The sequence below is a fragment of the Rattus norvegicus genome, chromosome 17 (genome assembly GCF_021556685.1).
Source record: "Rattus norvegicus strain SHRSP/BbbUtx chromosome 17, alternate assembly SHRSP_T2T, whole genome shotgun sequence".
Lineage (NCBI taxonomy): Eukaryota > Metazoa > Chordata > Mammalia > Rodentia > Muridae > Rattus > Rattus norvegicus.
This window is the reverse complement of record NC_141550.1, coordinates 48,153,413-48,168,256: the sequence shown is the minus strand read 5'-3', so window position 1 is coordinate 48,168,256 and position 14,844 is coordinate 48,153,413. Positions and strand designations below refer to the sequence as shown.

Sequence of the window (14,844 nt, the reverse complement as noted above, 5' to 3'; positions counted from 1 at the left end):
AAGTCATCAGAAAAGATAAGGAAGGACACTTCATATTCATCAAAGGAAAAATCCACCAAGATGAAGTCTCAATCCTAAATATCTATGCCCCAAATACAAGGGCACCTACATATGTAAAAGAAACCTTACTAAAGCCCAAACACACATTGCACCTCACACAATAATAGTAGGACATTTCAACACCCCACTCTCATCAATGGACAGATCATGGAAACAGAAATTAAACAGAGACGTAGACAGACTAAGAGAAGTCATGAGCCAAATGGACTTAACAGATATTTATAGAACATTCTACCCTAAAGCAAAAGGATATACCTTCTTCTCAGCTCCTCATGGTACTTTCTCCAAAATTGACCATATAATTGGTCAAAAAACAGGCCTCAACAGGTACAGAAAGATAGAAATAATCCCCGGCGTGCTATCAGACCACCACGGCCTAAAGCTGGTCTTCAATAACAATAAGGGAAGAACACCCACATATACGTGAAAATTGAACAATGCTCTACTCAATGATAACCTGGCCAAGGAAGAAATAAAGAGACAAATTAAATACTTTTTAGAATTTAATGAAAATTAAGGTACAACATACCCAAACTTATGGAACACAATGAAAGCTGTGCTAAGAGGAAAACTCATAGCTCTGAGTGCCTGCAAAAAGAAACAGGAAAGAGCATATGTCAACAACTTGACAGCACACCTAAAAGCTCTAGAACAAAAAGAAGCAAATACACACAGGAGGAGTAGAAGGCAGGAAACAATCAAACTCAGAGCTGAAATCAGCCAAGTAGAAACAAAAAGGACCATAGAAAGAATCAACAGAACCAAAAGTTGGTTCTTTGAGAAAATCAACAAGATAGATAAACCCTTAGCCAGACTAACGAGAGGACACGGAGAGTGTGTCCAAATTAACAAAATCAGAAATGAAAAGGGAGACATAACTACAGATTCAGAGGAAATTCAAAAAATCATCAGATCTTACTATAAAAACCTATATTCAACAAAACTTGAAAATCTTCAGGAAATGGACAATTTCCTAGACAGATACCAGGTACCGAAGTTAAATCAGGAACAGATAAACCAGTTAAACAACCCCATAACTCCTAAGGAAATAGAAGCAGTCATTAAAGGTCTCCCAACCAAAAAGAGCCCAGGTCCAGACGGGTTTAGTGCAGAATTCTATCAGACCTTCATAGAAGACCTCATACCAATACTATCCAAACTATTCCACAAAATTGAAACAGATGGAGCACTACCGAATTCCTTCTATGAAGCCACAATTACTCTTATACCAAACCACACAAAGACCCAACAAAGAAAGAGAACTTCAGACCAATTTCCCTTATGAATATCAACGCAAAAATACTCAATAAAATTCTGGCAAACTGAATCCAAGAGCACATCAAAACAATCATCCACCATGATCAAGTAGGCTTCATCCCAGGCATGCAGGGATGGTTTAATATACAGAAAACCATCAACGTGATCCATTATATAAACAAACTGGAAGAACAAAACCACATGATCATTTCATTAGATGCTGAGAAAGCATTTGACAAAATTCAACACCTCTTCATGATAAAAGTCCTGGAAAGAATAGGAATTCAAGGCCCATACCTAAACATAGTAAAAGCCATATACAGCAAACCAGTTGCTCACATTAAACTAAATGGAGAGAAACTTGAAGCAATCCCATTAAAATCAGGGACTAGACAAGGCTGCCCACTCTCTCCCTACTTATTCAATATAGTTCTTGAAGTTCTAGCCAGAGCAATCAGACAACAAAAGGAGGTCAAGGGGATACAGATTGGAAAAGAAGAAGTCAAAATATCACTATTTGCAGATGATATGATAGTATATTTAAGTGATCCCAAAAGTTCCACCAGAGAGCTAGTAAAGCTGATAAACAACTTCAGCAAAGTGGCTGGGTATAAAATTAACTCAAATAAATCAGTAGCCTTCTTCTACACAAAAGAGAAACAAGCTGAGAAAGAAATCAGAGAAGTGACACCCTTCATAATAGTCCCAAATAATATAAAATACCTTGGTGTGACTTTAACCAAGCAAGTGAAAGATCTGTATGATAAGAACTTCAAGCCTCTGAAGAAAGAAATTGAAGAAGATCTCAGAAGATGGAAAGATCTCCCATGCTCATGGATTGGCAGGATTAATATAGTAAAAATGGCCATTTTACCGAAAGCGATCTACAGATTCAATGCAATCCCCATCAAAATACCAATCCATTTCTTCAAAGAGTTAGACAGAACAATTTGCAAATTCATCTGGAATAACAAAAAACCCAAGATAGCTGAAATGATCCTCAACAATTAAACGACTTCAGGAGGAATCACTATCCCTGAACTCAAGCAGTATTACAGAGCAATAGTGATAAAAACTGCATGGTATTGGTACAGAGACAGACAGATAGACCAATGGAATAGAATTGAAGTCCCAGAAATGAACCCACACACCTATGTTCACTTGATATTTGACAAAGGAGCCAAAACCATCCAATGGAAAAAAGATAGCATTTTCAGCAAATGCTGCTGGTTCAACTGGAGGTCAACACGTAGAACAATGCAGATCGATCCATGCTTATCACCCTGTACAAAGCTTAAGTCCAAGTCGATCAAGGACCTCCACATCAAACCAGATACACTCAAACTCTTAGAAGAAAAACGAGGGAAGCATCTGGAACACATGGTCACTGGAAAAAATTTCCTGAACAAAACACCAAATGGCTTATCCTCTAAGATCAAGAATCGACAAATGGGATCTCATAAAACTGCAAAGCTTCTGTAAGGCAAAGGACACTGTGGTTAGGACAAAATGGCAACCAACAGATTGGGAAAAGATCTTTACCAATCCTACAACAGATAGAGGCCTTATATCCAAAATATACAAAGAACTCAAGAAGTTAGACCGCCGGGAGACAAATATCCCTGTTAAAAAATGGGGTTCAGAGCTAAACAAAGAATTCACAGCTGAGGAATGCCGAATGGCTGAGAAACACCTAAAGAAATGTTCAACATCTTTAGTCATAAGGGAAATGCAAATCAAAACGACCCTGAGATTTCACCTCATACCAGTGTGAATGGCTAAGATCAAAAACTCAGGTGACAGCAGGTGCTGGCGAGGATGTGGAGAAAGAGGAACACTCCTCCACTGTTGGTGGGATTGCAGACTGGTACAACCATTCTGGAAATCAGTCTGGAGATTCCTCAGAAAATTGTACATTGAACTGCCTGAGGATCCAGCTATACCTCTCTTGGGCATATACCAAAAAGATGCCCCAACATATAACAAGGACACATGCTCCACTATGTTTATAGCAGCCTTATTTATAATAGCCAGAAGCTGGAAAGAACCCAGATGCCCTTCACCAGAGAAATGGGTACAGAATTGCGGTAGATCTACACAATGGAATATTACTCAGCTATCAAAAACAATGACTTTATGAAATTCGTAGGCAAATGGTTGGAACTGGAAAATATCATCCTGAGTGAGGTAACCCAATCACAGAAAAACACACATGGTATGCACTCATTGATAAGTGGCTATCAGCCCAAATGCTTGAATTACCCTAGATGCCTAGAACAAATGAAACTCAAGACGGATGATCAAAATGTGAATGCTTCACTCCTTCTTTAAAAGGGGAACAAGAATACCCTTGGCAGGGAATAGAGAGGCAAAGATTAAAACAGAGACAGAAGGAACACCCATTCAGAGCCGGCCCCACATGTGGCCCATACATATACAGTCACCCAATTAGACAAGATGGATGAAGCAAAGAAGTGCAGGCCGACAGGAGCTGGATGTAGATCTCTCCTGAGAGACACAGCCAGAATACATCAAATACAGAGGTGAATGCCAGCAGCAAACTGCTTCACTGAGAATAGGACCCCTGTTGAAGGAATCAGAGAAAGAACTGGAAGAGCTCGAAGGGGCTCGAGACCCCTTATGAACAACAATGCCAAGCAACCAGAGCTTCCAGGGACTAAGCCACTACCCAAAGACTATACATGGACTGACCCTGGACTCTGACCTCATAGGTAGCAATGAATATCCTAATAAGATCACCAGTGGAAGGGGAAGCCCTCGGTCCTGCTAAGACTGATCCCCCAGTGAATTAGATTGTTGGCGGGAGGGAGGCAATGGGGGGAGTATGGGGAGGGGAACAGCCATACAGAAGGGGAGGGGGAGGGATTAGGGGGATGTTTCCCTGGAAACCGGGAAAGGGAATAACACTTGAAATGTATATAAGAAATACTCAAGTTAATAATAAAAAATAAAAAAAATTACTAGTCTTCAGTGAGGAGACTTAAAGGTCATATCTTTCTCTATTTCTCTTAGTCCTATGTTTGAAATATGCAATGTCAACAGGACTTTGCTTCCTGGGAGGCAACCAAGAATGCCAATAGCCTATAATATCTTGAAGGTCTCTTGGACTCACCTGACTAACCAATCAATAAGAAGTTCACATTCTTGACACTGAGATTCTCTTTACTCTAGATCTAGAGGGAGGGTTGCCATCCATTATGACTTAACTACATTTGTAGTGCAACCCCTCACAAAATGACACATACATTATAAGTAAACATGAATAAATATGTTTCTATGTGGAAAAAAAGGTTTTAGCTTAAACAGAATACTGACAGATACAGAAAATTACATTCTTTTTTTGAAACTTCTTGATCTCTAATACATAATTTTAAAAACTGACTATAAACCTCATCACTCCTCTTCCTCATTGTTAGTGATGTATGAAATGTCCTTCCATCTATACGTCTCTCCCTTCTAGCTATCTATTTTTGAGACAGGGTGTTTTAGTTAGGGTTTACTGCTGTGAACAGACACCATAACCAAGGCAAGTCTTATAAGGACAACATTTAATTGGGGCTGGCTTACAGGTTCGGAGGTTCAGTCCAGTATCATCAAAGACTAGGCATCCAGGCAGGCATGGTGCAGGCTGAACTGAGAGTTCTACATCTTCATCCTGAAGGCTGCAAGCAGAATACTGACTTCCAGGCAGCTAGGGTAAGGGTCTTAAGCCCACGCTCACAGTTGCACACCTACTCTAAGGCCACACCTACTCCACAGGGCCATACTCTCTAATAGTGCCATACATGCATATACAAACCATCACAGAGGGTATCACACATCAGCCCACATTGACTTGGAATTCACTTTGCTTAGACTTCTCAGACCTCATAGTGTAAATCCTACCACAAAGTACCAACCCCATTAGGATTGAATTTGGAATTCCCCAGAGAAGCTTGGCATGGTGGTACAGGCACACAGGAAACAGCACACAGTAGGTAAAATTTTCCCTTATGCTGAAAACCTCCAAATCCAAGGAGAATCCTAAAAACTTGTTCCAGATACTATGGAGTGCATTCCAGATATTGTCTGGTCTATGTGCATTATACAACATTTTGACTTTTATTAATCAAACTAATATAAGCCTGGTGGTGCAGAACTGTCATTCCAGTTACTCAGGGAAATTAAAAGTTCAAGTCCACCTTGGTAAAAAAAACCATTTATCTCAAAAAACAAAAAAAAAACCACGATCCTCAAAAACCTGAGGATGTAATCCAGTGATAGTGTTTGCCTATCCCAACTGAGGCTCAGGGTTCAGTCACCAGTGAAACGCACATATACACACAAATATGCACATAGAAACACACATACAGACACAGTATGCACACATACAACACACATACAGAGTACACACACAGAGATGCACAAACACATATACAAATACACAAATACATATGATATGTACACATACAAATACACATACACACACACACACTCAAAGTTACCAAGAGCCACATATTTTTCCTGTTTATCTTTTTCCTCCAATAAAATAGGTATTTGGAGCCAAGTATAAAGATGACAGATAAATTCATGAACTGATCCACAGTTTTTTTTTCAGATAGAAGGTTTAATTACTTTATAAGGAGAAATGTCAGCTTTTGCCTCCTCCTTCATCTGGAAACTTTCAATGGAAATGAGACAGCCCTATCTCTGGCAGATACCCAACAGATGTCTGATAGTAGTTTTTATTATAAACACGGTCATATGATGCAAACAGCAGGGTGCTTCTCTTTTCTTCTACATTCTCGCTGTGCCCACAAAGGTGGGGAACTACAGAGGCTGCTACATAACGTAGAGCTCTAGGTATGGGAGATGAATCTGAGATGCGGAACACAAGAATTACTCTAATTTGTTTTATAAAAGTCAAAACTTCCCATCATGTACATCATAATTTAGACCAGGAAATGTCTGGGGATCCCATGCACAGAATGACTATTTAAGATTCAGCTTGTTATTTGGAGGTTTTCTTTTCCATAAGGGGAAATGCAAAGCTACAAGAACTGGTTTTTAGGTGTGAATGACTGTTGAGAAGAAATGAAATCAGTCTGAAGACAAAATTTATCTTCTGAACTGAAAAATCAAACTAACTTTATTGAGTTTTAGTCAAGGAAAACTTTTTTACTATTAGTTTAAGAGGCATTTGCTATTTTTTACTTGGGATGCAATTTTATATTATTTGATGTAGCACCTAGCCTATAATATCAGTTTAAGAAACATTTTAAGAACAATGCCTCTAATAAAAAATAACTTGATACTTATATTGTGTCTATACATGCATGCATGCACATGTGTTCAAACAAACAAATGTAATGAAGAACATAGGTCTCTATCAGGGTTTCTCGTTAGCCTCCAACTCATAATCCTGCTGGATACTAGGATGACAGGGGCTGTCTCTTCTATCTTACCCATGCAATGAGATTAACTATAGTTAATTATAGTTAATAGAAGACAAAAGTGTTTCAGGATTCCGTTGGCTCAGTTCTCCCATTGAAATATTATATAAACGATTAATGAGAAAGACCATCATGTGACTTTTCCCTGTTTAACTTCTGTCATGAAGAACTGACTCATGATTTTGCTGAGTTTTAAGAGGGTGTAGCCAACTTAGAAAAGAAAAGAACACAAATAAGGCATTTTATGGACCAAATCTTCCCCATTATGTAGGGAATCATTAGCATCTTTTTGAGATTGTACTCCCAGTCTCACCACTGAAGATTTTATTGAACAAGCAAAAGTATTTAGATGAATTTTAAGCTTTCACTCTATGAATTACATCTTTGCACTGAGCAAGTGCAAAAAGCAACTTTAGAAAAAGCCCTTTCACCTTATTTCCTAGTCACCAGCATCTTCAGCGCTCCCTTTACATCCTTGTTTCTCAGTGTATAGATGACGGGGTTTAACATGGGGGTTACCAAGTTGTAGAAGAGGGTAAGAAATTTCCCTTGGTCCTGAGAAGCTTTGTGTCCAGGCTGCATATACATATAGATGATATTCCCATAAAACAAGGAGACTACGGTGAGATGGGATCCACATGTGTTGAAAGCCTTCCTCCTTCCTGATGCCGACTTGATCCTCAGCACTGCTAGAGCGATATAGCTGTAAGAAATGAGGATGAGAATCAAGGGCACCAGCACGATTATCACCGATAAAATGAAAACAGTGCTTTCCACAGCCACAGTGTCCACACAGGCAATTTTTATCAGAGCTGGCATCTCACACAGGAAGTGCCTCACCTGGCATCTGCCGCATCTCGGCAGCTTCATGGTCACAGGAGACATGACCAGAGAATTGAGGAGTCCCACACTCCAGGCTACAGACACCAACTTCCAGCAGAGCTGAGAATGCATAATGACTGAGTAGTGAAGGGGCTTGCAGATTGCAGTGAAGCGGTCATAAGCCATGACAGCCAGCAAAACACATTCAGTACCTCCTAGGCCTAGAAACATGAACAGCTGGATTGCACAACCAATGTAACTGATGCTCTTGTCCTGGCCTCCTAAGTTGAAGAGTAACTGAGGAATGGAACTGGTAGTAAAGCAGAGGTCTAGGAAGGACAAGTTGGTGAGGAAAAAGTACATGGGGGTGTGAAGGCAGGGGTCCAGATGGGAAAGTAAGATAATGACGATGTTGCCCACTAAAGTCACCATGTAGAAGATGAGGATAAATATGAAGAGGATGGATTCCAGCCTTGGTCTATCTGAGAAGCCTAACAGGATGAACTGTTCCTGACAGCTCTGGTTGATCATGGCATCAGTGGTCAGTCCATATATACAGAAGCCATGGGAAACACGCCAAATTTGTTAGAGGCAAGCTAAGTCATCTGCAGAAGGACAAGACCCCAAAGAGTTACACATCATTTCAACATCCTGAGAAGACCTGCATAACATCTCTGGGAAAAGATATTCTTGTTGGCCTTGTTTCTCTCTTTTTGGATACCAAAGATATATAGCGCATTAGAAAATATTTGGTCAACACACATGTAGAATGAACAGGAAAATATGACTGATACTCAGGAATAGACCGTGCTGCGTTATTGGCATGCTTCCTTTCAGTTATTTCTTAGGTGCCCATATAGAATACTACCGATCATAGTATATTTAAATTTTCACCATCTGATTTTCTTTTTGAAGAGTTTGTGTGTGTGTGTGTGTGTGTGTGTGTGTGTGTGTGTGAGAGAGAGAGAGAGAGAGAGAGAGAGAGAGAGAGAGAGAGAGAGAGAGAGAGAGAGAGAGAGATTGTTTGCCCACATGTCTGTAAGTGATGTTTTGAGTGCAGAGGAAGAGATTCCCTGGGACTAGAATTACAAACAATGGTAGCTTGCCATGTGGATACTGGGAACCAAACCTGGCTCCTAAGTGCTGAGCCATCTCTGGAGTCCAATGTCTGAATTCTCCTTCATTTAATATTGTATCTGAGAATGGCTTTATTTTTAAAATTTCTAGAAGAAGCAGTATTTGTAATTTTATCTTTATGTTACGTTTTCTTGGTAGTTGATCACTAAGAATATTTCACATATGCTAGAAAGTTATTTATAGATATGCCTATTTTATTGTACTCTTTCTTCTAAATATATGGCAAATGTTTGGACCAAAGAGATATATATTAAGTATAAAATTATTTGTGGACAGGTGGGTAAATTTTTTATGCTTACTAGCTTTGTGAATCCAAGGAACATTTTTGTTGGATATTTTATGTATTTACATTTCAAATGTTATCCCATTTTCCAGTTTCCTCTCCAGAACACACCATCCCATCTCCCCTCCCCCTGCTTTTATGAGGATGCTCCCCCTCTCATCCACCCATTCCCATCCACCCACTCCCACTTAACTGCCCTGGCTTTCCCCTACACTGGAGAATCTAGCATTCACAGGACCAAGGGCCTCTCCTCCTTTTGATGCTAGACAATGCCATGTTCTGCTACATATATGGCTGTAGCCATGGATCCCTCCATGTGTACTCTTTGGTTGGTGGTTTAGTCCCTGGGAGCTCTGGGAGCGGGTTCTGGTTGGTTGATATTGTTGTTCTTCCTATGGGGTTGCAAATCTCTTCAGCTCCTTTAGTCCTTTCTCTAACTCTTCCACTGGGGTTCCTGTGCTCAGTCCAGTGATTGGCTTCGAGCATCTGCCTCTGTATTGGTCAGTTCTGGCAGAGCCTCTCAGGGGACAGCCTATACCAGGCTCCTGTCAGCAAGAGCTTCTTGGTAATAGTAATAGCATCTGGGTTTGGTGTCTGTATATGGGATGGAACCCCAGGTAGGGCAGCCTCTAGATGGCCTTTTGTTCAGTCTCTGCCCTACTCTTTGTCCCTGTATTTCCTTCAGACAGGAGCAATTCTAGGTTATAATTTTGAGAAGTGTGGGTGACCCCATCTCCCATCCTGGGGCCTTGCTTAACCTCTGGAGATGGTCTCTACAGGTTCTCCCTCCCCTTTGTTGGGCATTTAAACTAATTTCATCCCTGTTGGGTCCAGAGACAGGCAGGTAGATCAATGGAATAGAATTGAAGATGTGGAAATGAACCCACACACACAAAGGAGCCAAAACCATACAGTGAGAAAAAAAGACAGCATTTTCAGCATATGGTGCTGGTTTAACTGGAAGTTAGCATGTAGAAGAATGCAAATCCATCCATTCTTACTTTCTTGTACAAAGCTCAAGTCCAAGTGGGTCAAGGACTTCCACATAAAATCAAATACACTCAAACTAATAAAAGAGAAAGTGGGAAAGAGCCTCGAACACATGGGCACAGGGGAAATTTTCCTGAACAGAACACCAATGGCTTATGCTCTAAGATCAAGAATTGACAAATGGGACCTCATAAAATTACAAAGCTTCTGTAAGGCAAAGGACACTGTCAATAGGATAAAATGGCAACCAACAGATTGGAAAAAGATCTTTACTAATCCTACATCTGATATAGGGCTAATATCCAATATATACAAAGAACTCAAGAAGTTAGACTCCAGAAAATCAAATAACCCTACTAAATTGGGGTACAGAGCTAAACAAAGAATTCTCAACTGAGGAATAATGAATGCCTGAGAAACATTTTTTTTGTTATTGAACTAGCAAGTCACGGGTCCTATAAAAGTTTATCAACAAAGCTCAAAAGCTGCCTTTGACATAATGAAAATAGGATTTAATTTTATTTATTGGAATTGAAGGCACAATCCTTCAATTTTTATTTACCCATTGAATCCACAGCAGTATATAAAAATTTCTAAGAATGATAAAATCCATCTTTCCTTTTCTATGATATGCTCATGTTATCTTCCTATAAATATACACTCACCTATATTATTATAAACTCACAAATTTATAGAAACATAATACAAAGTTTTCAGTCAGTATTATATATTAATCATTTCTTCCCTTTATGAATGAACCTAAGGTTCATTATATTTTAATATAGTACGTTATATTTTAATGGACTTTTTTTTGAGACAGAAATTCATTTTGTAGCCCTAGCTGGCTTGGATCTCATCTTCTACACCAGGCTGGCTTCTAATTCACAGAGATCTGCCTGCCTTTGCCTCTAGAGGGCTGGGTTTAAAGGCATGTGCTGCCACCACCTGCCTTTATTTTCAATTTTAAAATGACAAACTTTTCCCAGTAAGCTTGAATGAGATATTTTAGTAGATTGATGGAGAGTTCCAACATGCTATCTTTGAAAAATAACAGGCTGTTTCATGATAAGAAAGCTATTTGTCAAATACGAAAACAGTCCAGGTAGGTCATTCTTGCATACTTCAAACTGATAGTTAATCCAAAGCCATAAATCTGGACTTTATAAATCTCTAAATGCATTCAGTACTCACTGGAGCCAAACATCCCCTTGGTTGTATTATATAATCGGAGAAGTGAAAGTTTTAGTTCCTCTGAATGTGCTGAGGAAATGGCCCAAATCAGATAATTTAAAACAACCAAGGACAAGTTAATGGTTTGCGATGTATGAGTTGCTACTCAACACCTTGCATTAGTAAAGCTCTTTCCATTCCCTTAACCATAGAATGTGAAGCAAAAGCCAAAAGCATTTGGCTCAGTAGTTATTGAATGAATACTATTAAATTAAACTAGAGGTTCATTACTTTGTAGGTTTGATATGATGAACTTTCAGTGCTGGTTCTCTTCCAAGTAAAGAACTTTATGGTTCTATCAGTAACTACTCTAATAACCATAACTAGTTCCTTCTACATAACTTATCATTTCTAGCCATGTGTGTATTAAAAGCATCACACAGAGTCAGGTCAGAGTGAAGGAGCCACAGTGTCTCACACATCCTACTATGTTTCCACACTGTTATTCATGTTCATAAAGTGGCTTGGACAGGATACACCATGCTACAGATACTAGGGTGACTATGACAGTAAGGACAGACCAGATTTGTGTTAGCAACAAGAGGAGGCTCTGTCTATGGTATAGAATGTAATATGAACAGTGATGGCAGCAAAGACTGATCTTGGTCAGCTTAAATCAGTTACAACTGTAAGTGGTCAGAAAAGAAAGCTTTGTGGCAAAGTTACCTTCCAAGTGATTTTAAGATCTCTCTCCAGATTAAGTGTTAATATAGCTTTAGGTCAGATAAGTGAAGCTTATCCTTTAAATATACAGTTCAATTTCTAAACAGATTTATATAAACATAAACATTTAACAAATATTTATCAGTCTCCTGTTATATATTAAACATGTTTCCCATGTTAGAGACCTGATAATTATTAAAACAGATAGTAACTGACTTCATTGATTTATAGACTAGCAAGAGAAAGTTGTTTTTCAAAACTTACAAAAATGAATGTTTGGCGACTGTCAACTTTGTTGAGCCCTTGAGTGTTGAGTAGTGGACTTTCTTGGACTGCAGCATTTAATCCTCACTCCTGAATTTTTAGTACACAGGTATTAAATAACTTACCAATATGTATATAGCTAGAAGATATAGATGTGGCCTTTGAACATAAGCAGGTTTTACTTTAAAACCACAATTTGCTAAGCCAGAAAGAAAACATACTATTCCAGCTGAAGTATTGGGTTCCATTATAGTGAGCAGAGCACTCTGAGCATTTCACTTGATGGCTTCTTCAAATTGTGTCTAAAACTTGGTTTTCTAGGGCAAATAAAGCATACATAGTTATTAATTATGAAATTGTTGGATTTAAAGAAAAAACTCACATGAAAGAGAGAAACTAAGGGAAATAAAGGATATGTAATTCTTCCTCAATTATGAAATTACTGGACTTAAAGAAAAAAAGCTCACATGAAAGAAAGTGTTGGCTATAAGTTGTCCTCTGGCTACCACGTGCACACAGTGGCATGCGTGGAATCTACACACTTACACCAAAGCAATAAATAAATGCAGTCAAAAATTTAAAACTCTAGGTATAATTTCTTTCTGTAGTGCTGGTTATTGAGTCCAGGGCTTCACATGCAGTAGGCAAGCACCTTGCAGTTGAGCTAGTGCCCTAGCCCCACGGATGAAATTTGCAAATACATTCAAGCAATATTTATAGGTAGAATACATATCAGGGGCAGAAGAGGGCTACACATGGTGAGTGAGTATAGTGCACACTTCAGGTCCTCTTCTCCTTTGTTTATAGTGTACCTGTCTTCTTTATGTAATAGGTGAGTAGTGTTTGCTCAGAATTTTTGCTAGAGATAATTTACTAATCTGAATCTTTATTGTGATGGGGTTGGGAATGTTGAAGAACTGAGGTCACTTTTGCCAAGGAAGGAGTTAATTACTCAAGTGTGTGCTAGGAGGAGAGGTGAAACAGAAGTGAGAGAGACAGGAAGCAGTTGTAGATGTGTTGAATGAAGTACAGAAGTTTAAGCATATCATATAAGCTACACAGTTAAAGAGATAGTGACAACAATAAAGTTTCCCCATTACTAATTATTATGAAAATTTGGGTATGCAATGTGTTCAGATATTTAGGAACATAGGATGCAATGATGCACAGGCTTGGGGATTGTCTCTACCAATGTGGGAAGATAGTAAAGAATACTAGTTAAGTCTGCTTAAGCCAGGTCAATTTTCCCTTAAACCAAAGCTCATCCCAGGTCTGTTGAAAGAAAACCTTGAGAAAATTTTATATATATTTGAATAATTTGTCTTTTATTATCTGACTAATAATACCAATACCAAATACTCAGAGTTATTTTCATCATTATGGATTTATTTCTGATATTATTCTTGGCCAGCTGCTGGGATTTAATGGGATGTCCCTAGCATGTTTGCAGGTAGTATTTCTGGTGGTCTTCTCCAACAACCTGTACCATCAAAGCAGTTCACTGGAACCATTCTGTTAGGTCCCTGTGACCTCTAAATAGAGTAGGTAAGTTTTTGGCCTACAATCACTGACAGTAGGGAAAAGGAGAAGATGTATTTCAAGCTTTTTAGCTGAGCAATCACATTCTCTCTCTCTCTCTCTCTCTCTCTCTCTCTCTCTCTCTCATGCTCTTACAATCCTACTCTTCTCCTTTCCTGACATATCAGCAAGTAGGAGTGCTTTTCATCTTACTTTTTCTTTTTGTTTGTTTTCTGTTTGTTTCTACTTTTCATTTTGTTTTTTTGGGGGTGGGGACAGAAAACTCTGATTTTAACAAAACAATTTCTTTGCTTTTTTATTGCAGTCATTTTTCCCCAACAGCCTCTAACAGTTGAGCCAACTGTAAATGTCCTTATTACTTGTGCAGAATAGAAGTCAGGAGTACCTAAGGAAAACAGAGAATGAGTGCCGAGCATACACTGGCATGATGGCAAACACCAGAAGTAATATGACAAACAAGATGTGTGTGGTTCTGAGCCTCTTCAGAGTGTCACTGAAAGAAGGATAAGGAACTACAGTGGAAAGTATTTATATCACGTTGGCACAATATATATAGGCAGAGATATTACCTAAAGGTTAGGGATAGGGCATGTGTCCTTGGAAAAGAGGTAACTCAGATTAAAACTTTTCCAGAAGAGGAGCAGAGGCAATAAAAAACAAGGCGGGTGTTGAAAGGCCTGGTAATGTGGAAGGTGATGGGAAAATGATACCTAGTCGAGGTGTCGAGGTGCTAGAATTTGTAGCCTATGGTAAATGTTGTCTTTATAGCAAAATGGTGAGCACAGAGTGTCTTAACATGGTTACAGTTGGAATTTAGAACTTATTGTGGCTGTGCCTCATTGATCATGGGACAGCAAGATGACTGCTGTAACCTAAGCAAAACTGTGGTGATCCACTGTTGAAAAAGAGTCTCATAAAGATCTAGGTCTGGGTGGCTAACCCGTGGTAGCAAAAGATCCCATAGCTAGGAGCATTTCTCAGGTGTGAAAGAGATGGAAGGGGTCAGGTCTGCAGTTTTCTGTCTGACCGTTACATAGATGTCAAATCAGATGTATACACAGAAAGAAAAAGAGAAAATCCAACTTTGGGATAATAATGAGGTTGATTTGGGGTGCCAGAAGAGTACAAAGTCTTTTGAAGATTCTG

At 39.0% G+C, this 14,844-nt stretch overlaps 1 protein-coding gene across 1 annotated transcript; it reads right to left on the bottom strand.

Annotated features, from left to right (window-relative positions):
* Window positions 1–7,202: 7,202 nt before the first annotated feature.
* On the bottom strand, window positions 7,203–8,123 carry Or2w2 (olfactory receptor family 2 subfamily W member 2). The gene has a single exon (NM_001000105.1). The coding sequence runs from the start codon at window positions 8,121–8,123 to the stop codon at window positions 7,203–7,205; it is 921 nt and encodes a 306-aa protein (NP_001000105.1).
* Window positions 8,124–14,844: the final 6,721 nt, after the last annotated feature.